The sequence below is a fragment of the Cheilinus undulatus genome, linkage group 21, assembly GCF_018320785.1.
Source record: "Cheilinus undulatus linkage group 21, ASM1832078v1, whole genome shotgun sequence".
Lineage (NCBI taxonomy): Eukaryota > Metazoa > Chordata > Actinopteri > Labriformes > Labridae > Cheilinus > Cheilinus undulatus.
In genome coordinates, this window is record NC_054885.1 from 38,119,982 (window position 1) to 38,147,880 (window position 27,899).

Sequence of the window (27,899 nt, forward strand, 5' to 3'; positions counted from 1 at the left end):
AGGATAACAGACAGAGCAGAATCACTGCAGACGTGTCTCTGGTTTCTTAAAGATCATTTAGAGGAAATATTTGATTTTAGCTAAGCCAATGCTGTAGTATTGGAACCAGTATCTACATGGTTTGATTTTAACTTCAAATTCAAACTCTAGTTGCTAGTAATGCAGAGCGACGTGGACGCACCAAGACACAAGTATGTAGTGCTCACATTTGTGCAGGCCGATATGACGTACTTTCACCATCGGCTCACAGAAGCAAAAAAGCAGGCTCTAGGTGCACTGATGACGGGAAAGATATAAGGCCTATATACACGGGACAAGTATTATCTAGGGACTTCAGGCAATGTGTTATAATCCAGGGTACTTACAGAAAATCTGAATTTAAATTCTATACTTTTTAAGACCTTTTTCAAGACCCACCTCAAACATTTTAAGACTATTGCATCGTGATTTTCTAACCCTCTACAGTAACAACAGTTACTGTGGGTTCTGTTCTGATACTATAGGACACAAATATAAAACAAAGGTAAGAAAATGCTGATAGTATTTCTTACTGTAATATGGGAATTGGGCTTTCTTGGAGCATTCTGAAATTTGACCATGAAAAAAAGCTGAATATAAGGTCCTACTGTTTGCTTAGGCGGCGCAAAGGTATTTATACTTCAATCTAGACACTTATTTCAAGTTTTTCACTGCAGTTAAAACATAAAAGTAGAACAGCACACATTTAGTTTTTAAGAAAAAGAGCTATAAATGTCCACTGCAATATAGTTATAATACTCCATATCCATTTTCTGATTTAATAGCATTAATGTGTCAGTGATCACCTGACTGTTGCCGCTTACCAGCCATAGCTCAGTTTGAGTTCTTTAAATTTCAATATTTTAGAAGTCCATGCAGATTGTAAAATTTTTAATATAACAATAAAAACAAAATTTAAGAACTTATATTTGGTATTTTAGATATTTTAACATTTTTTAAAAGCCTTAAATTTTGGCTAAATCGATCAATCAACTATTGATACTTTTAAGCCCGCAGACACCCTGTAACATGCAGGACGTCTCCTGTGTGAATCCACCATGTCTGAAAATTACCGACCATATTACAGCACACAGACGGCCACAGGTAATACTAATCCTGTGTGAATTGGCATCTCTGAAATTAAGAGTGGTAATTATGCTTTTTTATGCTTGACGCAGCTTTTTCAGATCAGAAAAAAAAAAAAAAAAAAAAAAAAAAAATAGAGGCTGCTCAGGAGATTGACGACAAAGTTCTGGCACATATGGGCTACTATCAGTACCAGCTTAATCTCAGCTGATGTTCAGAAATGATGTTTTTTTTTTATAAAACTTATTTTTTTGCTTGCCTTTTTAAACTCTAGTGTCTAAATGTATGTGCGTGCATCACTGCTTTTTTAATACGTACAGCGCTTCAGTTCTTCTGTAGGTGCCTGATCCTATTTAGCCCCAACATTCAGAGGTTAGTATAAAACAGCTGATCTGAGTGAGGAGGGTTATTTTTGTTGCATAATGATCCAATAGATGCTCGAATTTCTACCTTGTCATTCTCATCACTGTCTGATCATAAACAGGTGACAAACACAGCCTCCATGGATAGAGCGAAGGGAGATCCTTCCCTATTGGAAACGCGGGTTGACAGTATGTTTAGGACTCATGAAGATGTAAGAACACAATGCCATGATGTTGAATTTTTGTAAATTTTAGAAATAAAAATACACAGTTTTCATTGCTGCAGCGCCTTCAAGATTTCTTTCAGAAATGTCTGTAAATCTTAATACTTTACAAGCTTGTGCACTGCACCAAACAATCACCGCAATTAATCAGAGGTCCACACATAAAGGTAATCCTGTGAGAATAGTACTAGAGTCAGACTTATTTTGGGCTATCAAACTTGGGGATATATTTATTTTTTATGCAGCTTCTTCCTGCATTTTTCTCTGCAGTTGGGTGAACTTCATATTATTTAATATATTTTGCTTGGAGTTTTATAAATATGACAATCTGCTGATTCATGATTACCTTTCATGTGAGAGCACTCGTAGAAACTCTGGGTCTATTCATCAGCTATGAGTGAGCTTTAAGCATGATCCCATTTGTGCAGGTTATTAAAGCCAGTTAACCAAAGAAACCCTGGTTATGTTGAGCTCTCTCCGTAGCTCAGGCCCCAGATAAAAACCAGGAAGACTCACATTTGACCGCGTGCAGAACTCGGTTGTCCAGGGGCTTGCGACTCGGGTCGTTGGTGGACGAGCGGATGCCTGTTCCACAGCTGTTAGCCAGTGTGTTCCTGAAACATTACAAAAGAATGAGAACAGAACAGAGGAATACAAAAATAGCTGTTTATTCCCAGCAGCAGAAAAAAATACATTGATTTCTATATAAAAACGAAGCTTTTGCTAACTCAACATGAAACACTTGCAGAAATAGACGCAGCGGTAACAGACCTGTCAAAGAAGGCGGCCAGCAGCCTCCTCAGCAGCACCTTGTGTCTGGTCCCTGCGCTCACATGACAGTTCATCAGCTGGGCTCTGGATATATACACAGAAGTACCTGCAAACAAACACACAGAGAGAATATCAGCAAACAACATGACGAGCTCTTCTCTTTATTAATGACTCATTTTACGGCATGTTTGACCAGTTCAGATTCAGAATGTGTGGGTGGTGTACAGTCAGGATTTGATTTACTGCTGCACAGTGTTTGTTTATGTAGAGACAACTCTGACTCACATTAAACATTACAGCTGTGGGTGGAGACTGGAACAGCTCTGCTTTGCTTACTTGTGAAAGTTTATTTAGAGTTTTACTTTAGTACTACAACATCTCAAAGGAGACAGATTCTACAAAAACACGTTTTATGTATTTTTGCAAATATATTCAGGTATCTAGAGAATCACAAAATGTGAATTAAGCCAGACGAGCCCTTTGTTTGTTGTGTTGCTTTCAAAAAATGTGGGAAACAACAGAGATTACAACAGTTTCAAGGATCTTCATCTTATATTGGTCTACACACTAAACCAATTCAGATTCTTGGAGGTCCAGTTTGACAAAATTCCCAGACTTTATTTCCATTTAACCTGGAAAATAATCCAGTCTAGTCCAAGGGTGTCCAAACTTTTTTCACTGAGGGCCGCATACAAATATATATCAGGATGATGGGGCCACCCTCACATACATTACCTTAAGGATATTAAAGCTAGTAAAACCAGTTTTATAATGGTAAAGATATTTCAAGGAGCCCTGGTCAGCCCTGGCTACTACTGGCTATGCCCCTAAAATACCATCGGTACTGCTATTTGCCTCTGTAATCCATCAGGGCATTATAAATCAAGATATTGTAATTATTAGGTTGTTGATATGTTTATCATTTACATTGTTGTCTTAATTTAGTTACAAAAGAACTCAAATCAATAAATTCTTACTATCAAAATGTTTTTTTACAAACTAGCATGGTAGCATTGCCTTGTGCTTAAACCAAGAAGTACAACACAGTCAAGCACAAGTGTCATGTTGAAATAATAATAATAATAATAATAATAATAATAACTTTATTAATCCCCGAAGGGAAATTCTTTTGTCTGGAGTCTCATGTGTTTATAGTAGAATCATATAGTCTTATTGCTGAGGGTAAAAAAGATCTTCTATATCTTTCTGTCCTGCAGTGAAGAGAGGAGCCGTCCACCACCATTGTTTTTTTGGTCATTTAAGGTGATATGAAGTGGGTGATCCATGTTCCTCAGAATGGCCTCCACCTTCTTAAGTGTGCATCTCTCCACCACATTCTCCAATAAGTTCAACTTGATTCCAGCCAGCTTTTTTCACTGGTTTGTTCAGATGCCTTGCAGTCTGCTGAGGAGGCAGTGTAAAACTGCCTCTCTAGCAGACTGTAGCAAAAAACAAAACTGAAATGTGGGCCATATTTCATTTAATTTTAAGAACTTGCTGCAGGCCAATCAAAAATGGACTGTGGGCCACATTTGGTCCCTGGGCCACAGTTTGGACACCCCTGGTTTAGTTCAAAACATTGAAAACAACAATATTTCATGAACTTTATGTATGAATAGCATTATTATAAAGGCAATTAATTGCTACATTTCAGTCTTTTTCTGTATATTTCATTGCATGATAGCAATTCATTGTTGCTATCATAGCTTATCCTCATTTTAAACTTTTTGTTGTCTATTCATTCCAAACAACTCTTCCTTTTCATATTGATGTGTTATTCTTCTTCTTAGTCATTTAAACACTAAACTGAAAGGCATGTAAGTCAGTCAGTAAGGTAACACAGACTCTGTCACAGGACTTTCTTTACATAAACAAACCGAGTCACATGGACAAGAATGAAGCATAATCTGCATGCCTATGCCAAGGCGAGTCATCTGAGGACAGCTTCTTCCAGATACATGTCAGAGGCATTGTCCTGCTTAGATTCCTTGATTTAACACTTGCATGTTCTATTATGTGGAATTTTTCTGAGTACTAAGAAACCTCTATGTGTTTTTGCAAGCATACAGTTGCAAGAAAAAGTATGTGAACCCTTTGGGATTTCTTGGATTTCTGCATAATTTGGTCATAAAATGTGTTCTGATCTTCATCTCAGTCACAACAATAGACAAACACAGTCTGCTTAAACTAATACCGCACAAAAAAATGATATTTTTTCATATTTTTATTGAACAAAACATGTAAACATTCACAGTGCAGGGTGGAAAAAGTATGTGAACCCCTAGGCTAATGACTGGTTGACCCTCCTTTGGCAGCAATAACCTCAACCAAACATTTCCTGTAGTTGCAGATCAGACCTGCACAATGGTCAGGAGGAATTTTGGACCATTCCTCTTTACAAAATTGTTTTAGTGCAGCAATATTCTTGGGATGTCTGGTGTGAATCGCTCTCTTGAGGTCATGCCACAGAATCTCAATCAGGCTGAGGTCAGGACTCTGACTGGGCCACTCCAGAAGGTGTATTTTCTTCTGTTGAAGCCATTCTGTTGTTGATTTACTTCTATGCTTTGGGTCGTTGTCCTGTTGCATCACCCATCCTCTGTTGAGCTTCAGTTGGCGGACAGATGGTCTTCAGTTTTCCTGCAAAATGTCTTGATAAACTTGGAAATTCACGTTTCTGTTAATGGCAGCAATCCATCCAGTACCTGAGGCAGCAAAGCAGCCCCAAACCATGATGGCCCCTCGACCATATTTCACAGTTGGGATGCGGTTTTGATGTTGGTGTGCTGTGCCTTTTTTTCTCCACACATAGCGCTGTGTGGTCCTTCCGAACAACTCAATTTTGGTTTCATCTGTCCACAGAATATTTTGCCAGTAGTGCTTTGGAACATCCAGGTGCTCTTTTGCAAACTTAAAACGTGCAGCAATGTGTTTTTTGGGACAGCAGTGGCTTCCTCCAGGGTGTCCTCCCATGAACTCCATTCTTGTTTAATGTTTTATTTATGTAGATTTGTCAACACAAATGTTAGCATGTGCCAGAGATTTCTGTAAGTCTTTAGTTGACACTCTAGGAGTCTTCTTCACCTCACTGAGCATTCTGCGCTGTGCTCTTGCAGTCATCTTTACAGGACGACCACACCTAGGAAGAGTAGCAACAGTGCTGAACTTTCTCCATTTGTAGACAGTCTGTCTTACCGTGGACACATGAACATCAAGACTTTTAGAGATACTTTTGTAACCCTTTCCAACTTCATGCAAGTCAACAATTCTTGATCATGGTCTTCTGGGAGCTCTTTTGTGCCAGGCATGGTTCACATCCAGCAATGCTTCTTGAGAACAGCAAATTCAAAACTGGTGTGTGTTTTTTATAGGGCAGGGCAGCTTTGACCAACACATCCAATCTCATCACATTGATTGGACTCCAGTTTGTCTGACTCCTGGCTCCAATTAGCTCTTGGAGAGGTCATTAGCCTAGGGATTCACATACTTTTTCCACCCTGCACTGTGAATGTTTACATGTTTTGTTCAATAAAAATATGAAAACATATAATTTTTGTGCGGTATTAGTTTAAGCAGACTGTGTTTGTCTATTGTTGTGACTGAGATGAAGATCAGAACACATTTTATGACCAATTTATGTAGAAATCCAAGAAAACCCAAAGGGTTCACATTTTCTTGCAACTGTATGTGCACAACATGAAGAAAAACTTCCAGCAAAACTGGACTTGACAAACGTACCTGAGACTAATTCTAGTTTCTCAGCAGGGTCTCCTTCCTCGTACAGTTTGGGATGACAGCGGTTTCCTATCTGAGCGATGAGTTCTGCTGGGAGACATGTTAGATCTCTGCCTCTCATCCGACCCCGTGTCTCTGTGTGGTCGGGAAGAGCCTCAACACGCTCCCCAGCAGCTGGAGAAACACAATACAGCAAGATTAGAATAAAACCACATCACTTCTACACAGGCAGATAAAATAGAGCACACAGAGCAATGAGAGCTAAAACCAGAAAGACATGGGATTATGTTAAATCCATAAAACTAGATCAGGGAATCTCAGCAGAGATATAAGTGAGCATAAACCTTTGAGTACATGGCACATTTTCTCTTAATTACAGATAAAATTAAGAGACACGAGTGGTGGGATCTGCTGTAAAAAGCTGCCACCTCACATGGCACCAGAAGCTACAATATATGGAATTTTTTCACTGAAATGTCTGTATTACTTAAATTCACCACTCCTATACTATATGTATAAGGGGTGACCTTAGAGTGGTTTACTTCCGGTTTTAAATTGAGGACTAAGTTCAATAAAAACTTCACCCCATAACATCTAGTAACTGAACACTGAACCACTGTTTTGGTTTCATGAATTTTTTTCCTTCATTGAGGGAGAAAAGCTGTTAAAAGTGTGTTTCCTAGTTTGCTCTGTGAGTGATCCCAGAATGTGAGTAGCTCCAGGTAGGCCACTTTTAACAGCTTTTCACCTTCATCAAGTCAAATTCTTCCATAATAACAAAACGTTAATAAACTGTTGAGTAATTATACGTTATTAAGTATTAAATAAAACAGTAATAATGAATAAAAGAAGTATTTAGTTTCATTACCATTACCTGCAGCTCCCATGTTGAGCATGCTGTACATGGTGTACATGTTGCAGATTTGCCGATACTGCTCTTCAGCACATTCTTCGGTCCCCTCCTCCTCCTCTTCGTCGTCATGGTAACTGATGGGTGAGTCACTGGCGTAGGTGCTCAGGGTGCCAGGGCTGGCGCCCTCTGACACGCCGAGACCCGCTGCTGAGCTCCCGTTTGTGCCAGCAGTGCCGCTTAGCCCGCCACTGGCCACCATCCCAGCCAGGCTGGTGGCCGTGGCACCCATACCCATGGCCAGTCCAAGTGCCCCAGGACTCTGGATGGCACTGCCACGCACTGCTTCCTGGGAGTAACGAGCAGCCTTCCTGGCTCCTCCTCCTCCTCCTGAACCCACTCCACCTCCATCTCGGCTGCTGCCGCCCTCCCACAGTCGCTTGGCGACAGGAGTGCAGACCACCGAGTAAGGAGTGGCGGCTTCCGGCTGGTTAGCCGGTTGTTCTGTCTTCACTCGGGACACCAGAGAGAGCGGTGTCACACAGGATGCAGGCCGAGCTGCACCATTACTGGTCTGTGTCACAGGACTCTGGGGTTCAGAGGGAGGGGCCTCTTCAGCGTGGAGGCCCTGAGAGTCACAGCTGGGGGATGAGACCTAAATATAAAGAAAAACATTTATTTAGCATTTATTCTCCTGCTGACTTTCAAACCCCCCCCCCCCCACCACCACCACCACCACACTAACCCCAGGCATCGTTTATAAACTGGCACCATATAAACAGTATTGATTTAGCACCGTAAACGAAAAAACCTAAATGATATCCAACCCTACTCAACAGAGCAGTGTATTTAAACATGATGTACTTCTCACTTATCCCTGCTTGAAGTAATGCTGATGAACCATGCTGCTGCTGGCAAAGCTTTCCCTCCTCCACCCCTGCCTCCTCCTTTATAGTATAAAGCTTGTCGCATGCTCATATTCAGACTCATGCTACTATGGGTGAATTGCTTTTGAACACATTTCATTGTATTTGTTATGCTTTGTCATAAACATATATGCCCATTTGGGGGTTTCTAGCTATGTGCCCCCTGGAAAGTCAAAGCATGCTGCTTGACTAACCCAGGGAGCATCTTTAGAGCAGAACCTTCTCTGCCAAGTAAAACTGTATATCCATTTTGCAATAAAAAAGTTAAATGTATGACGAGTGTTCCTGACTGAGATGCATTTAAAAGTCCAACTTCAGTCAGGCTGACACAATTATTCTAATTTTCTAACTCCATAAAGCTTGGTTAATGATTCCTGCAACTTTTCCACCAAACTTTTTCAGGACTTCTTCAAGGAAAGAACTCATTTTCAAAGGATTACAAGGTTTACTAGGTCCAAAGCTGTCTATGTTTCCACCAAGTGCTTTAGATTTGTGAAGATTAGACAAAGTCTGCAAGTCCAACCTGAAAAGTCTCTGAGAGCACTCCACCCCACTGGCGGGACCTTTTTGTGGGCTAAAATAAGTTCCTTGGTCTTTTTTGAGACTCAGTTACTCAAAGTAAAAAACACTGAACCTCCTAAATATGGAGGTGCATGTGATGAAAATGCAGCCCTTATCTAGAACCTTAATCATGTTTTTACATTGCTCCTGCTAACACTGGTGATGAGATATTTTAACAACTACAGGCCAAACAACTAAAACATTAATTCTATGCAGAATACATTACTATTTGGAGTGATTCTTACTTTCAAGAAGAATTCAGTGCCTTTTTCCATGATCTGCTGGATCTGCAGGAAGCCTGCTGTGTACATGAGGAGAAACTGGTCCCCCACCGTCATGCTGAGACGGCCCGTGTAGCAGAAGGACAAAATCTGCTGGAAGCTCTGAGGCTGCACAGCTGACGGGAGTTCCACTATGGTTGGGCTGGTCTCATTGCTGCTACCACCTCCATTATTGCTGCTGAAAAGGTCCCGGAAATAAGAACTGCTAGCAGCCAGCACAGCTCGATGGGCCTGCGACAAAAACAGATCGTTGAGTTAAACTGTATTGAACTCGTCAGAACTGTTATCTCGCATGAGTTACCTCTCCCCATGAACTTTTAGTGTTTTAATTATAACTGTAAATTTAGATGAATTTTAGATTTAAGGCAATTATACTTTAAACTTCATCGAACAGCCTTTAGTTTAACTCGTGCATCCCGCAGATGCTTGCTTGGCAATGACCCCTTTGCCCATCCCAACAACTGGTGGACCCACAGGGTAACGGCTCCATGTTGTTTATTTTGGCGGAGCCCACCTGGGCCCCATGAAGAGAAGCCATCACTCCCCATAAAGCCCCCCAGGGTCTGGCTGCCCTGGCTTTCCACCTTAGGGCAGAGTAACACCAATCTGATTCAACTGGGATTTTCTGAATTGGTCTTCACTTTGATACGGCCCCTGGGACCAATGTGCTGTGGGAGACCTGACTGGGGGCTGGTGTCCCAAATAACATAACTCCCACGTTTACAGGGACATGAAAACCCCTCCACCACAACAAGGTGGCAATTCTTCATACCTGCTGCCAATGCAACTTGGCCCAAGATAAGCAAAAGACAATGGGTGGATGGCTCCAGCTAATGTCTACTTTCAGGGCTAATTCAATGTAATTTAAAGGGAAAAAACCCAAAATCAGTGCATTTCAATTTCATGTTTTAAATCTGACATAGCCCTTAAAGTTCAAGGGGGAGAAAAATGAGGCAAGGCACTAGAATAATAATAATAATAATAATAATAATAATAATAATGATAATAATAATAAAAACTAGACTTCAATAAAAAATAACACTACCAAATAATCAACACATACTTTGATGTAATCCTGATATAGAGTACTTCCAGTGCTCTTGGAAAGAGAAAAATTCTTTCAACTGGTTGTTGGTCATTAAAATTTCAGGGTCTAAAATGCTGTTACAGCACAGAGGATTCAGGGATAAAGTATGCATGGATGAGTCTGAAGAACAACCTCAAAGCAAAGAGAACAGTTTTACCAAAATATGAATCTTTAAAGCAATAAAATAAAACTTTTACTTATTAAAATTATCATTTAAAATTTGATCTAACAGTGCAATAACATTCAACATGGAGAGTGGTGTCCAACCCTTTACATCAGAGCTCCTTTGTCACCAGTTTTTAACCCTTTATTATTTTGGTAACAGGTGGCTGTTCTTCCACAGAAGTGTGTACAGTTTACAGCACCAGTTCACACACCTTTCTTCAGCAGAAAAGAAGCCAGTTAGCCTGCCTCAGTCCTGTTTGACTCAATGACTGAGGCTAGAAAATTAAGTGGACAATGATGGATGAAGCTAAGAAAAAAAATGAGTTACCAAGATGTTATAAGAAGGCTCTCTGTGGTAACTTAAGTCAATTTATCCAACGAACAGTACTTAAAACTAATTTAATCTATTTACCCAATGCTGTAAGAAAGCTCACTGTGGTAAAGTGTCTTATCTCATGTGCACATCACGCTAATAGACTATCTTAAATCATCTTACCTCTGTCATGTAAATCTGCCTGCATTATTGCATGTTTTATGCTTCTGATTATGCCTAGTCAGCAGCCTTGCACTCTTTGCACATCTTGCAACCATACTATTAATGCACACAGACTTGAATTCCAAGAGCTTTAGCATTACATTACATTACACACTAAAACAATCGTATTCATGCATCATCCCTGCAGTCTTTGTGTCAGACAATAGAGAAAAATTCAAACAACGGCCTCCACATTCAAACTGCTTACACTGTATTTGTTTACCCCTCCCTCAGACCAGGACACGATGCTCACTGTTGACCTCCTACAAAACGAGACCCACGGCCTGTCTAATCATTACCTTGAAGGTGTGGCCCTTCACCACCACAGAGACATCACAGTAAAGACCCTGCAGCCGCTGCTCATTCAGACACTCTAAAACGTTGTTGCCGAAGTTTGGGATCGCCATCTGGAGGGTCTGGGCCATGGTGCGCCAACGCACACCAACAAAGTTTCTAAACGAGAAAAGGGGAGACAAAAGAGAGAAAGAGACTGAATTAGAACAAGGATCGCGTGCAGAAATTTTCACACAAACGTTTTTGTGTGCATGACTTATTTTATTTTTCAAGCTTTCTGTTGCCCTGTCCCAACTGTTTTTGTGAGGTGTTACTGCCATCAAATTCAAAATGAGCTAGATAAACCCATAAATATTGGCTATACATAAAATGCTTAGACAGTTGATAAATTGTAGCCTCAAACAGCATAAAAACATCTGAGTAACAGCGACCTCATCAAGTACTGAGTGCTCATACACATCCCGACTTTGCTAACAGTTAGCAAGCATCTAGAAAGTTTTATTTTATGTTGAATTATTAAAATTGGACAATTTAAAGGCTCTGTAAGGTAAGCTCTTTGTCTAACATTTGGTAAAAGGATGATGCATGCTAATCCTGCAATGTAAGGTGCTACAAAGTTAACTTCTGTTACCTTAACATTTATACTGCCTGACTTCCAGGTAAAAAAGTTTGGTGCAGAAGAGGGGCAGAGCCAGAAGTGTCTGATATCTGGTGCAGAGCCCAAACAAAGGGGGGTCAAGGGGTATGCTTCCCCAGTAAGGTATGCTAAGGTATGCTCTTTATACAAGCAATCTTTAAGACAAATTTATATTTAAAACACCAACAAACCCATAAAACATTTAGGCAAAAATGACGAGGTTGCATCCAAAATAGAGCATGCTTCACAGCCAGCAGCATTTATTTTAAATGCTTGTGTGCCCATCATTCTAAAACCATAACACTGTACTGAAGATAAAAAAATTTCACTTCTTCAAGCTAAAAATGTGCAGAAACTGTCTGATATTTATTATTATACATTTACATAACATGGATAGGGAATGCATTAAGAGTAGAAGTTTATAATTGGCACAATCAATAAAAAAAGCATAAAAAGCAATATGTGAGTTTCCAGATTTACATATACCTTCAAAAATACAGAATATGTCAACAATTGAAATCATGTTTAAATTGTTTTTACACTAGCTCTAAGAAGTGAAATTTTAAAAAGTTTGATTTTATTTAGTTTGCCTACAAGAATCAAATTTTCACATCAATTTGTACATTATAAATTATTTCCTTTTGCATTTATTGATCATGGCACTAAGCAGGAAATTCAACAGCCTTAAGGACTGGGGACTTTTGGAGAAACATTTGGGGCTTAAACCCTGTAAGTCACCCACTCTCTCTCTGCCCATGGTGCAGACACTGAGGAAAATGTAGAAACTGTGGATGTGGAAAAAAAGTCAAACAGCGTGTTTAACTGAAATGCAAGTAAAAATCAGTCTCCAGCTATGGTCTCTGAGTGCTAGTCTGACTTTGAGAAATTTGATTCATGCATGCAAATGTACTGACAGCTTTATCTGCTGCCCTTTTATTAAAGTAAGGGGGGTGGGGGGTCAGCAGACGATATGGGGAGGGGGTGTAATCTAACAAGTCCATGCCAAGAGAGAAAGTTGGTGGAATGTAAAGCTTTAACATCAAGTGACACCATAAAAAAGCTGACAGTCTTCCCTATGCAAAGCCATATAAGGTGCAAACATGAAAATAAATTAAATGTATGTTTGTTATAAGCTCTGGGCCATGATATTTGTAATTCAATGCCTCTATTACAGAAAGAAAAGTCATCCTGCAAAAGAATTACTTCCCCTGGCATGCCCGGCTGACATAGGCCACAAATATTTCCCCACACAGTCCCACTGAAGGCCTTTGGCAGGCTCACAGGACGTTGATATTTGAAACAAAGTTCTGTTGAAGCTTCCATGGATAATCTACATTGCATTAATCCTATACGTCACTCCAGCCTTCCAGAAGTTGTTATTGCCAGGAGCAGGCTCAGTAAAAGCCTTTTTATTTTCTGTCTTCAATGAGCTATAAAATCCTGGTGTCCTTGGATAACTGGGTCACATTCTGTTATTCTATGTGCAAATGCGTGTGGCCTAAACAAACACTGCATAACATGTTTCCACGCACTTCTCCAAACAGTCAGAGGCACACAGCCCCCCTTACCCTGCACTCTTTCCAAGATTCCTATATTATGTCAATATTAAAGTGAACAAACACTGCATAACATGTTTCCACGCACTTCTCCAAACAGTCAGAGGCACACAGCCCCCCTTACCCTGCACTCTTTCCAAGATTCCTATATTATGTCAATATTAAAGTGAATTAAAGCCCCTTTAGCCGAGATATAAAGGCTGTGTCCAGGCAGCAACATGGCTGCTTTGTTCTAAGTAATATCATACCAGTTATTTTCTCTTTGGCCCAGGATTTGTGTGCATTACCTTGTTTACCAGAATTACAGAGAGAGAAGTACTAGGACTTCACATTAAATGCCCTCTGTACCCACAATAACTATACAACTGTAACAGTGAACTATAAAACTAATCCAGCGATAAGCTTATGTGGCATTTTTATCAACCACAGAGCAGAACAACAGGGCAGACTGTTTCAACACTCACAGGTGAATCTCAGAAATCAGAAAACTGCGCAGAAGTTTAATTTTTCCTATTATTTAACCAATTCTACATTAATGACACACAATCTGAACCATCAGACCTTTTTATATTGCAATCTGACAGCTCAGGATATCACATAGAACCATTAAAAAAGGCATTTACATAAGGTGTAGATGTGGCAATACAGCTGCCTGAGGGAACTGTCAGGCGGGAAGGAGGATAGACACAACCCAGGTTGTTGCATGAATGTCCTTGCATATTACCAGAGGCACGGGGCAATAATCTGTCGAAAAAAAAGTCCACACTTATAGGGCCGAGTAAGGGGTGGATGTGGCGAGTAAGCATGGCTGAGGGTGCCATCTGGTCAGATAGTAGGGTCGCCATGAGCCCCTGGTCTTGCTGTTGTATCAAGGGCGCAAAAACTTCTGGTAGTCTCCAGGCATTTTAACAGGGGGAACGTAGCTTTTGTATAGTGGTTGTTTTATCAAAACTGGACCCCATTTATTTATTAGAAAAAGGGAAAAGAACTGCACGGAAAGCTTTCTTGGTGGAAAAGATGTTTTTGCTCTTCTTCCAGGCAGCTTCACCATGTGACCACATTTTTTTGTCGTCACGCTAATTGGTCCATAATAGGCGTAACATTTGTCCGATCACCCTTTAAGTTGTTTTTAAAGGTTCTGTTCCTCCAAAACACCGTCTCTTGGGTGTGGCCTGGATGGATGTGAAATATGTCCTATGCCATGGATAAATGAAACCGTCTATCTGGAGTTCCAGGCTAATGTTATCAACAGGTAACAGAGTGAAAAAATGTATGCATGCATATCCTCCCAAGGCTTCTGCAAATTTTCAACACTTTGGTTTTGTCTAAATGTTCAGTCCTTTATTTTGGGTCAAAACTGAGGCATTTGTCACTAAACACATTTAAATGGTTGAACATTTTTGGATTATAGGTCGTGATTTCTCATTAAGGAGGTCCTAAGGATGGGAATAAGGATGGAGAGCTGGGATAGGCTCCAGCCCCCCTGCGGCCCCCAGCAGGATAAGCGGTATAGAAAATGGATGGATGGATGGTATAAGGATGACTAAAGACTTCCAACTTGTCCAGGATGAGGAAGAAATGTTCTGGAGTCAGTCAGACTAAATCTCTCAGGGAAGGTCCTTCAGATGTGGCGTCTGCAAATCAGCCAAAAAGGCCAAAAATGGGCCTCTACCTTCTGCTATCTCACTTCCTGTACATATTTTTAACAGAAAGCAAATTAGGTTTTTGTTTGTCTGGAATTGATACATATGTGAACCAAATTTCATGCAATTAGCTAAAAGTCTGAGGAGCCACCCCCCCTCCCCCGCGCAACATTTTTGGCCACTTAGGGAGGCATTTTTTGAGGCAAATGCATGAAACCACTAACCTGACACCTGACTCCTACTGAAGCTTTTCACGTCCTCATGGCGTGAAAAGCTTCAGTAGGAAACGTTTGAGAAAAGGCAGAGGATTTGAATAAATTTGAGTGTGACTGGGTGAACGTTCTCTCTGTCACATCTCTACGGGCCAATCAGAGCAACAAAACACATGACGTAGCCGCTATCGAGCTGTGCGTGCGCAGCTACAGAGGAATAACATGAAACATGGCGACTATAGACATGTCAGTACTCAACTTTTGTTGTTTTTGAAAACAACTCACTGCTGTTCTTTGTTCTCCTTTTAACGAAGAAATGTCGTCAAGTTCTGATAAAACTGGCACTTTAGCAGCATCCATGCTAATCTCTTCCTCCATAACTGCACCAGCCTCTTGCTGCTGCTTGTTTACGTCACGACTCTGCTGCGCCTGAAAGAACTGCCCCTCGTTGCTTATTGGTCCTGTCACTTTCAAACTGGGCCCAAACAGTTCAGATGGGAGCTTTGCAAGATGGATTCGCCAGTGAAAAACAAGGAAATGGGTGTATCCATCTGCTTTGCAAGGTTATGAAACCACCTAAATATGAATATTTTCACCAGGGCTGATAGATCTAGAAAATAAAACAGAGTTTTCACATTTGTTAAGGACCCAAATGTACTGATTTATTTGCCAGAAGAAGAAAAATAAAAATAATTTAAGCAATTTCAAGAGGGTCTCACACCCTTGTTGAGTATCTCATTAAAACTAGACAGACTTATGTGTACATTCTGCCGGTATACTGGCTGTAAATATCTGCAGATATTTGCTGATACTTCCTTACTTTTGAAACTATTACCTGCTCATACTGATAAGATAGTGCATTCCTAAAAAACAAAAAAAAAGGCTTGAAATATTTCATTTTATGTGTGATGAAGGTAGAGCCTATGAAAGTTTCCCTTTTTGGCTTAAATGACACAAAAAAATGAACTTTTCTCCACATGATTCTTACTTTTTAGATGCACCTGTATGAAGACCATCCAGGCCTGCACCGTACAGACATGTGCATGCATGCTCGACACACAGCTACTTTTCACACGGTTGCTCTACCACTTTAAAGTGTTGCATGAATGCATGCAAAAAGGACACAGACACACAACAAAGACAAACTCTGACACGGTGAGAGCAAACTGGTTGAAGCCCACCCTGTGAGAGGCATACAACCAACTTTGGTGTGCCTGACTGATGAGGGCTGGAGTGAGCCGCCCCATCATATCCAAAGCCTTTCATTTGGGCCCTCGCCAAGCTCCAGGGTAAAGAGAAATGCTCTCTTTGTCTCTGTCTCACTCAAGCTCCCTCTCCCTCATACTAAAACACAGATGCGCACACACAAACTCAAACAAACCCACAAAAGGCACACTGAGTCACACACAGGCATTAGACAATACTGCTTGTTTACAGTTTGGCGAGCCGCAGTAAGCACACATGCGTGCACATAAAGACACACAGGCACAGGGCTGAGAGCAGGGCGTGTTTGCACAGTTTGTCCTGACAGTCAGAGAGAATGTGACTCTGTGTGGGATTTTCATGTGTGTCTTTATGCACCAAGGAGGGGCAGTGAGGCCTGCAGAGATGAGAGGGATCATCTCAGGTCCTTATTCCATTAAATATATAGAGCGCAGCCATGTGAAAGGATGAAATTCACCCTAACTCACCCTGTGGCTCACATCTCAAACCAACACTCCTGTGAGCAAAGTAGGTCAAACATACTCACAACATGCTTAAGACCAAAGACTTCTCAAAGTTAGCTGTCAGATTGTTTGGTTTTTGTTGCTGTGTGGTCAGAGATGTACCAGCTGTGAAAATTAGGGCCCGTACCAATACTGTTCTCATCACTTCTTTAGGTATAAGACATTTTCTCCCATGTTTGACCATGCAAAAAGGAGTTTTTCAAACAAGTGATATGTTCTGCCCAGTAAAACAACTCTTATTTGATTCAGCAGGGAGGTATAAGGCTGGGCAATAAATCAAAGTTGGATTATATCGCAATATGGCCAACTGCAAATGAGAAAAAGGGATGGTGCAATATTACTTTGACCTGCAATGTGAGTCGAAATACCAGTTTAACATTTCTCTTCTGCAAAAATGTTACGCTCTATGCATCGTGAAAACATTCAAGTGTATTTTTTCAGAATAGTTTGCAAAGAACTCTACTTTCCTTTTGTAAATGTTTTCTTTTTAAATATCGAGTCCCTTCAATACAACAATTCACATCACATCTATGAGTCAAAATAATTGCATTTAGAGGGGTACCATTAAGGGTCGACTGACATTGCTTCTTCAGGGCTGATATGGGTACTCATTATTTCTTTTTTTAATTTACTTTTTATTGACATTCAGCAGTAAATGTAACATGTGCATATACTTCAATTTAAGTCACAACATATCAGTCTGAATGTCATTTTTTGGAATTGAAAAAAAGACAAAACAAGATGAACAAAATAAAACAAAATGAAATAAAATGTAAAAAAAAAACAATCAGGTACTCATTATTAAATGTGTTGTGATTACAAACAAATTGTACTTGATGTGGAAAAAGTTAAACTGCATGTTAAAAAATTAAGTTCATTGAAAAATTGAGCATTAGCTCTGTCAACATGAGAAACAGCACAGAGAACCACAGCAGGAAACAGGAAGCACACCCAGTCAGTGCCACCCAGGCCGCAGTGGTGATAGGCTGGTAGTTGTGTGACACCAAGTCAGTAAGACATCGCTGTAGGCAGGACTCTAGGTCAGACTGTAGAGAGTGAAAACAAAACCAGAGGGGAAGATACACCCTGCAGTCAAGCCAAAGAAGCATGCCTTTGAGATTAAGATATGCTTTTCAAAAGTGTTAAGGCATAGTGAGGCAGGATGGCTTCATTAAGGCCACTCTATAGAATAAAAACATTAAAAAATTAAAAGGATCTGGGAATTTTCAAGAAAAAACACACGAAATTTTCAAGTTTGAAATTCAGAAATTTGCGAGATCCAAAAAGTATTGAGATTATAACAATTAAAAACTTAAAGCACAAAAGAAAATCAAACCAGATAAAGCTGTTCGCCTTGCACCAGTGCTGCAGTTGGGAAACTGATTGAATTATCCCTTTAACTGGGGATACTGGTGATTTTAGCCCAGAATTATCACATTATCGCAAGCATCTGGACTATGAAGAGCTGTAAACTGTGGTTATTCAGAGGAAAAACACACTGACAGCATCCAGAGTCAACCAATGTTCTCAGTTTTGTTGCTCAGAAATTTTCAACTATATAATGTAGAGAATTTATGACTTTATTAAAGGGATTTTGAAGTTCATCAAGTCAGAAATAATTACTTAAAACTCAAACATTTCCATTTGTTCATCTATCCATCCATCCATTTCCTACACCACTTATCGGGGTCAGCGAGGGGCTGGAGCCTATCCCAGGACGAATGGCAGCGTACACCCTGCAACTGCAGAAATACTGTTTTTTGTTTGTTTGTTTGTTTGTTTTTTTAAAGAACATTTTTGGCTTTTTAAACTTTTCCCTTGTAGTTAGGCGGACTAAATATCAGGGCTGCACAATTTTAACCAAATTTATTATCAGGGTTATTTTAATCAACACTGAGACAACTATCAGTCAAAATTACTATTAAATTTAAGGACTTTTAGTGAGGTTTATGCTTTATTTGAAATCATATTTATCCTTCTTCTCATCTGTTGTCAAGGCAGGACTGGGACTGAGAAAATCTGACAAGGCATTTTTGGCCGACAGCTGCCCCTAACAATCATCCAAACATGACCCTGCAATGAACCACAATGTCCATAATGTCTCAAGTAAAAGTATGTAAGACATGAAAGTTTAAAAAAAAGCTCAAACTTCAGTTTTTATCCTCATCAAAGAATGCATTTGAAGCTTTAAATGTAAATAATTGTTTACATTTTGACTGCAAGAAGGCCGAAATCATGATAGCATTTAAAGTTAAATTAATTGTGCAGCCCTGCAGATAAACTGGCTGTTTTCATCTGTTAATGCCACATGATTAGCTGATAATGGCTGACTTCTGTCAGAGCTGATATCGGTCACCATCAATGTTAAACCACGCCATCAGTGCATCCCAGTGTGTTATGATGGGACAGCTGAAGGAGTGGGGATCAAAACCTGGCTCCAAAAGAACCTGATTCTGCAGTTCTCAAAACCTGGAAATCAATAATATCTAAGTTTATTCAAACAGCTATTGAATGTGTAACGGGTGTTGTAACATGAGGTTATAGCCCAGGTTGAGTTGTGTCATTCAAATCAAATCAGCGGTGCCTAAATGTCTGGTGAAATTAATGAAGATTCTAAATTACCAGAGAGAACATCAGCATTGGGAATCAAATCAAACCAAAATGCAGCGCCTTTCACTATAAGCTTGAAAAACCTCCATAAAGTCATCTGCTTCTGCTGTGAGTCGGCCATCCTCCTCCACTCAAAGCGACAGTGGTAAGAGCCCCCAAATGTTAATCTAAAAATAGTAGCCCAGTGTTTATATCTGTGCTGAAAGCAGCAGGACAACAGCCAATTAGCAAAGTAAGAGAGGCAATCTAAAGGCCCAAACATACTCAGGCGGAACGTACACGTAGCGGACTCTGCGGAGGTCCGCGCGGACTCAAAGCGGACATCCGCAAAGCCTGTGCGTGCAAAACTCAAATTTTACGACCCCGCGGACTCCGCTCCATGTACTGGTGTCACACAAAACACTGCTCGGCATGTATTTTCACATCGACCCACATTAAATGTGACACTGACCTGCATTTTGGTTTTATGTGCAGCGTTGACGGGTGAGTGGTGACTCCCAGAGAGGAGAAGGAGTGGGGCTTGGAGCCCAACTAGATCAAACTTTTCACATGTCATTTGGAAGTATTGAAAATGTTTTTTCCATGTCAATACTTCGGCTGTCCTTCACCAACATGGCTTACTCCCCTTCCTTGTCTCTTGTGGCATTTAATGGCTGTACATACCACTGTCTCTTAATTTTATTGCTTTGCAAAGCCAGCAGGCTTCGTCAGTGTAGGATGCCATGACAGAAAAATGTAAAAAACGCGCAAGGATGGTAGGAAATGTAGGATTTCACGGAAATATCACAGGAAACTACTACATGGCAGTGCGCTTGACTATGGAAGCTCTGATGACTGCAGAAATTCCGTGCGGAGTCCGCTCCACTCACAGCACGCTCGAGTATGTTCGGGCCTTAAGGTGGAGTTATGGTAATGCTTGAGGTCTGGTTGGTAAAAGGACGATCCATGGCTTTCACGTGACCTCACACACTCACGGGACCGTCCCACCAGGCAGATGAGGCTTCTAACTGCTGTAAAGAGAAGCTGACGATCTTGGTTGCCATCAACATGTTTTTTTTTTTCAGTTTATTTTGATACTTTGAAAGGAAAGAGATTGTTGTATGTGCGAATCAATGAGGAGAAAAGTCCAGGTTATACTTCTACAGAACGCCATCAGAGAAAGAGAGTTGGAGAAGAGCAAATAGCAGAATAATGCTTTTTGATTGTCTGCTGTCTTTGTAGAAAAAAATTAGACTTTTGCCGATACCTGCCGATATTTACAAACTCATTCTAACTTGCATCTATATACACCCCTACAAAATATGATAACGTGACTAACTAAACTGATCAGCACTCATCTATGCTTTGATTAGGAAGAATTTGATGCCCTTCATTTACAAAACAGCAGCATTATTGACCCAAACACATTGTAAAAACATAAAACTGCCCGAACTTCTGTAGACTTTCATCCTGGCAGCGGTGTAAGGAGAAGAATCTCCTCCACTTTAGATTCATTGTAGCGCTGCACAATTAATGTAACTGCATTGTCAGGCAGTGCAATTCCATAATTGTTTAAAAGTAGTGCTTGAACAGTTTACAAAATGCCAGCAGAAAGGTTTACAATAGTGCCACTATTGCATTTTTTAAAAGAACCTTGCAAATTGCAATATTGTCCATTAGAATCATAAGTACAGCTCTTATATATTAGTAAGTAGACATCACTTAAGCTTATTTGTGGCTTTGATTTCTCTGATTTTAAAGATATGAATACAAAAACATGTGATAAACGTGCCAGTGCAGCAGATCCCTGTAACGGTCGGTGGTAGCAGCCAGCCTTTTGCCCTCCACACCTCCATGCTGGTCACATGACTGGAAGCTATGGATTAAGTGATAGCAAGGTGGCCCAAAAGGGGGTGAAACTGGGAAGGCTTTTTTGGGCCCAGCTATATGAGGTCTCATGGAGGTCAGCAAACACATGGTCAAAGTTAATCAGTGATAATCATACATTTTATTTACTGTTGCTTCAGTAAAAACTAAAGCTGTTTTCTTAAACTGCAATGATCCTTTTCTTGTTAATGTTTACAATGTGAGCAGACCTATTGAACAAAACCATTTAACTATCAGTGTAAGACTTCATCACCATGCTTGAGCTGCACAAAAGTCAAGATGCCAGAAAAGAAATGAGCAGAAACAGCAACTTTCTAGGGAGCATCAGGTCAGGTCCAGTCAAATATGGGAGCATATGCCAATGTGCTACATCAACCTTGGTCCTGTACTGCCCTGGCCTCCTAACAGCAATCACCCAGGCCTGCACCGGTCCCATGCCCCATCTTCTCCAGGTATCCTCCCAGCTGCCCCCTCCATGACACACACAGTCACCCTGTTGCATCTGGACCAGTCCATCAGGTCCTGGGCACCCAGTATGTGGTGAGCTGGATCAGGCCTGGGAAAGCGGGCCAGGTGCCTGTAAAAGCACAACTGCCATGCTGTATCAACCAGCTGACCCTTCCCATCATTGCTCTCCTGGGCAAATCTGCATTAGACACACAGTCTTGCCTATGATATCCAAAAACGCAATAAAGAGAAGTTGACACGAAGAAGTCAACTGCCTCTGGCCATGAATCAGTGTTCAGGCCTCACAAGAGTATAGTAAGACTAGAAAAACCAATGACTGGAAGACTCTGATTTTAGTCTGCCTGCCCAGGGAACATCTGAACCCCAAGATAACTTGTCAACATTATTTTCAGCTCCAAAAGGAGGCAAATGTTAGCCAGGAGGCTTTCACCAATGCTACTGATCCAACACACATGTACTAATATCAATAAATATCACCTGAAGAGGGGCCCAATTAGGGGCCCAACTGTCAGGCGTGAGTGAAGGTAAATAAAACATCATCATGGTGCGTTTCAAATATCTTCAACTGCTAACAAACTTTACTGTAGCATTATAAGTAAAACTTCTTAATAGTGGCATCAGTAGGTACTCTGAATATCTCTCAAAATTAAGAACCCCATCTCTAGACAACACATTATCTAAATTAATACCTGCTCTCTTGTGTCTGGGTACTCAATTAAAACCAGCTACAATGCTAAGAGCATGATTATTGTGGAGTCATTGGTGCAGTTGGCATGCAATGCTTTCCCTCTACTCTATAGGCATTTCCTGGTTCTAATGTGCCCATGTCTGCTGTGCTATTCAAGTCAGACACAGCCTACATACAGGCCTGATTCTTGAATATTCTTATATAACAGGAAGAATATGAATATCAAAGAGAACAGACATCAAAAGCTCCCAAACTTCATAACTCCACATTTCTGCAGAATACATTAAGAGCGTCCCGAGTACAGCTTGCCTCTTTACAGTGCTGTTTAAACGAGGAAGGATGCCGGGTACAGGGGGGCAGATAAGGAGCTCAGAGTGCCAGGATACCCGCCGGGAGAGCTCTACTGTCTGCTGGCACTAGAGCTGGTGTAACGGTTTTAAAAGTGACCGTGTTAATTAGTGACTTGTGTGGTTGTCGTCGTTGTAACAGATGTCGAGGATGAAATAAGCCGTTTTGTGTGCTTTTTTCTTTTAATATCAAAATAATCTCATCATAAAAGTGTTTAATGAAAACTACAAGAGTCATTCGCGATGACACTTGTCTCCTTTTGTTTCTAAAGCTGCTTTAACGATAACCACAGTCGCATTCCCGTGGAAGTCATCAGCTAACACGGTCACTGTTTAAACCGAAACACCAGGACTCGGCGGGAGGGGGGCAGACACAGGATGGCAGCGAGCCCCGGTGATACCCGGGTGAGGGCGACGCTGCTTTCCTGTTTACGTGCCATCAAATGACATTAAAACAAATTAACGTGAAGTTCCAACAGCGGACTGAGCAGCCCTGACTTCCTCATCTTTCTCTGCTGGCTGTCAAAGCTCAAATGTTTCATGTCCTCTCTCCCATCCGCAGCAGGCCTACAGTATAGAGCAGGCTAATGGCTAAGCTAACTGTTAAATATTTTTGGGTTGGCCCCGGCGCACCATCCACCTCATGCACATTCAGCCAGCTGCACAATATCTGTCATTTCCGCGATAAGCCACACTCAAAAGACAAACGACACACTTACTGCCTGTGCGGACGAGGTAGTTGTGCTTCGACGCCGGTTGTCAAGCCCAAATGTTGCTTATTTAAATATTTTGGTGATGGGGGAAATCGCTCCCCCTGCCATTCTCCATTCTACCGACATCAACAGGTCATCCCGGGACACGCAGCAGCAGCTGAGGGCGAGCCAGACGGAACCAGTGCGGCACGGAGCGGGGGGGTGGGAGGGAGCACAACAGACAAGGCACAATTCTTTACAACCAAGAGCTGCCGTGCCAAAAAACCTGACTGCCACCGCATTTTCACATATTTTAGAGGGGAGCTGCATGAAATTAACCATTTAACTCCTAGATGATAATATGGTGAGCTCCGTGGTTTTGAAAGGACCACAGAAAGTTTAGTTCTACATCGTCTCATATCTGCTGGACTGTTCATCATCAAACCAGACCAGGGCTCTTACTAACGGATGTGTGGTCTTCGGATTTATAGTTCTGAATAGGATGTAAAAAATGTGGAAAAACAAGAGTGGACTTTTAATTTCAAAATAAAGGCATCAAACTGAAGCAAAAGTTTTAAAATTGTTTGATTTTCATTTCACATGTTGAAAAAGAAAAACAACAACATAGAATACACCAGGAAGGATAAATAAAGCACACTCATATTTATGGTGAACTTTTCAAAGTAAAAGCCTTTTCTGGCATTTATTGTGGAGTACCTCCCTGTTTGTACTAGTGATGGTCCAAAGAGTATAATCTCACATCTGATTTAACCAGGACTGTCAAGATCAATCCCATTAGTTAAGACTGATTAAGCTCCACAATTAGAGCCCTACTGTCTTTAAAATCACACTAAATTGCTTGCTTTATTGTCTTTTTCTGTACACTTTTGTTTAGCCATGCCAGTGTCTCCCTGCAGTCACAGTGATGTAAAATAAGTCCGCTCCTCATTGTCTAATTTCTCTTTTAAAATCTCACAAACAGCTCCATGGACAAGTCAGAAGTTATCTGCAGCTTGTGTTGGCAAACATTCACCTTTTAACAATCCCCCTATTTCCTTAAGATGTGTAAACATGTAAACAGCTTGGAACGCTAAAGTGGAATTTTAAAATGCAAGAAAAAGGATGCAGTTATTCACGATTAATGACAGAAGTTGTGATTGTAATCTTTTGGCCCTAGAATTAATTCAAAATACATTTGTGTTTGCATGGGCTAGCTTCTCAATACTTGTCCGAGTTATTGCACCATCATGCTCCAGTCAGAGCACTGCAGTCTACACAAGTTGCAATCTTTAAACTCGAGGTGACAGAGTGTTTGACATCCTGACATTTTCTGCACTTATTCGCTCTGTTTATCATTGTTTTCTTTAGTTCTTTTGCAACAGTATCAAATGTCACACTGTAACAGTAGCTGGGTTTCCATTACACTTGGAAATGCGCAAAATCGAAATAGCGCAGTAAAAAACTGGTAATGGAAACACCTGAATTTCGAAAAAACCCTAAAATATCACTAGAAAGTTTTTACGCTTTCATGAGGAGGTTTTTCAGGCGTTTTGATATAGAAATATAACGCAAAAGTGCAATGGAAACACCTTTTCCGCATTTACAAGTCACAGGACGTGACGTATGGTGTCACATGACCAGTCACTCCGAGACAACATGGCGCGGTACATGTAGACAGAAGAAGGGATGAGACTTTTCTTAACATCATACTTATATCCTTATACGTGGCTTTTGCCATACATACAACTTTACCTCTGAACTATCATCCATTGCCTTCGTCTTTTGTTCAGAATTATCAAGGCAACCGCCGTAGATGTAACCAAAACCGTACCAACACGCAACAGGTTTTAAGCGTCAAGCTTCCCTGCAGCGGATTCACACGAAATGAGATTTTACAAGAATTGCAAGGCCTATGCCCAAAACTCCCTTCAATGGAAACGCATCCAAAGTGCAATTGTACTTAATCGAAATGTAAGAAATATCGCTTTTATTTTGGGAAAAGCTGTAATGGAAACCCAGCCTCTGTGACGTTGGTCTACAGAATATAGCTAACGCTAGCAGTGCTAGCACCGCCGATCTACGATCCTCTTTCTGGGCTAGCATCCACATTCCTGTGCTGAATATCGTCACATAATTCTTTGGTCATGTGTGAGTATAATCTGACAGCCTCTGGACTACTGTTTTCCCATTTTCTACATAAAAAGTGTGTTACACCACACTGCTCCTATGACATGCTAACAATGCTACAGCAGTTAATGGTTGTTTACATCAGATTAAAGAGCATTGTGGCAGTAAGCCAGCTGTCATCAAGAACAACTACAGTGCCTAGATCTCAATTTAACTGTTTAGCAGATGTTTAGCAAGTATCTCTAGCAGCAACCTGAAAAATTAAATAAATACAAGAGTAAATAAAAAACTGAGCGTCAACCAAGCGTCAACCTCCTGTCTGAAAAATGAAGCCAATGCGGAAGTACAAAAATTGCAATACCACAAGTGTCCACTTGAGGCTGGCTGCAGGAACACCAGAAGTCCCATCTGTACACCTGGTAAACAGCTGGTTTTTACACTAGAAATAAACTGGTTTACAGCCTGGTCCAAAATACCAAACGTGGTTCATTAGCTAATGTCTGCATGTGCTCTCACTGTAGGGGGGTGAATTTTTTGTACCACAATGGTTTAGATTATATTTAGGAAAAACCTCACTGCGGACTGATTGGCACGTCTCATTCGATTGACAGATAGCTGGACAGGCAGAAGCTACGCGTCTGTCAACTAAAATGGTAGCTAGCTAGCTGAAAGGAAGTCGCACTTAGTGAGCAGGCCATTTGGTTGATCCAAAGTTCGGTTTGGTTTCAATATGGAAGCCGTCGCAGATTGGCTTCAAGAGCTGTTTGAGTCCGCCTATTGAAAGCAGACGGCTGACGTCACACAGGGTTTGTCCAGTTCTTTCTACAGTCTATGGCGTCAACTCAAGGCTGTCTGCAAAAGCATGACAAGTCACATACAAGAACAATTTTGGTCAGAAAAGGGCACATGTTGTCTGGGGGGGGGGGGTTAATCTTTTCACAGCTCGTCTGTTTTGGTTTTATTAAAGATATTGGTATGTGCATTAACAGGTGCAAACATATGGGACTAAAGTTTGATATAGCTAGTGCCCATCTTTATTGACCTCTTTCACCCTGTTGTATTTAGACACAAATAAATAATGTGATGTTAAAATCACAGCAACCTTTTGGCGTCCATATTGTTGTCTCACAATGATGTTCCCATACAGTCACTAATATCTTGGATGCCATGCCCTTTCTGCACACAACTTCAGGACTTTATTAGTTCCATGTGAAGGCTTCAATAAAAGAGATTTAGACTGACATGGTTGCTCATATGAGGTGACCTGTAATCTTACTGTCCATTTTCACTGAGAACTACACACAACTCATGTCTCCTTTTGCCATAAAGCCTCATTGAATGATATTAAAAGTTTCAGTTTCATCACGTTGAACAAGCTCAGAGTTTTGTTCCTGACCTCTTCCTCATTTAACAAAGTAAAATGAAAATCAAACCGTTTTAAAGTTTTGCTCATCTACTTTTGTCCATGAAAAGAAACCCGTCTTGTATTTCAACTTTCATATCTCTATTTTAAAGGGAACTAAATAATTCTTCATCTTCTGATATCCGTTTCTGAACCATAATCCAAAGACCGAGAGACACACGGACCCTGTGAGCTCCAGCACTGACTCCTCTCTCCCCTCCTCCTCCTCCTCCTCTGTCAGCGGTGGATCCTCAGACGACCCCGGCAGGTCGCCTCACACCGCGGCAGACAGACACTCACCCCCTCGCTGGGAAGTCGCTGCAGACAGCGCTGGTTCAAAGGAGGAGAGGCAGCGCTCTTTCTCCCCGCTTCTCCTCGCTCCAGGCAGCCATTCAATGGGAGCGAAACGCCGATAGCAGAGGCATCGAGGGCGGTACAGTATCCCTGGGGATTGCGGAACACAGAGCCACTGATCGTGCAGAGCAGACAACGAGGAAGACACGCATGACGCGCTGATCGTTCGGCCTCATGTTGGTTCAGAAAGAGCTCTCCATGAGGGGAAACCTTTCCCAAAACTGTTGGCGCATTGGCCCCGCAGTAACAGCATGCAAAAGAACTGGATCTCACCCTTTCTAAGTCCCTCTCTCTCTTCTCCGCATATGAGCGATAGATTTGGGAAAAGTAGGCCGTCTGTGTCTGTGTGCTTATTTAACTTGGATGAACTCGGCGCGCATATAAAGCAGGGATAACGCCGCGCCCTCTTTGGCTGTAAACAAGGAAAACCTTGTGTGCAAAATGCAGGCTGCTGTAACACCTACACTTTCACCTGCATCCAGCTGACAACAGATCGGCATGCAGTTTACTGAATGAAGGCCTCACCTTTTTATAGGTCAAACCCACATAAGCACATAAGGCCAGACCTCTTTTCCAATGCATATACATTGATGTCCTTTCAGGAAGAGCATGCATTCAATAAAAGGAAGCCAGAGGCTCAGCAGACATCCCACCATGGCATCAGTGATGATAAAT

General features: G+C 41.1%; 1 protein-coding gene across 3 annotated transcripts in view; it reads right to left on the reverse strand.

The window, feature by feature from the left end:
• The window catches only part of LOC121529452 (nucleus accumbens-associated protein 1), a 36,406-nt gene extending 9,116 nt beyond the window's left edge, over positions 1-27,290 (reverse strand). Inside the window, exons 1-7 of one of the 3 annotated variants that reach the window (XM_041817325.1) lie at positions 27,171-27,290; positions 10,901-11,054; positions 8,779-9,045; positions 7,065-7,701; positions 6,200-6,370; positions 2,462-2,567; positions 2,207-2,304 (exon numbers count right to left, since the gene is read on the reverse strand). In XM_041817325.1, the coding sequence (XP_041673259.1) occupies positions 2,207-2,304; positions 2,462-2,567; positions 6,200-6,370; positions 7,065-7,701; positions 8,779-9,045; positions 10,901-11,026 (1,405 nt within the window). In that variant the 5' untranslated portion in view covers positions 11,027-11,054; positions 27,171-27,290. Of the gene's footprint in view, positions 1-2,206; positions 2,305-2,461; positions 2,568-6,199; positions 6,371-7,064; positions 7,702-8,778; positions 9,046-10,900; positions 11,055-23,368; positions 23,512-27,170 lie in introns of those variants that run through there. The other 2 variants (XM_041817327.1, XM_041817324.1) reach the window with 2 other exon arrangements.
• Positions 27,291-27,899: the final 609 nt, after the last annotated feature.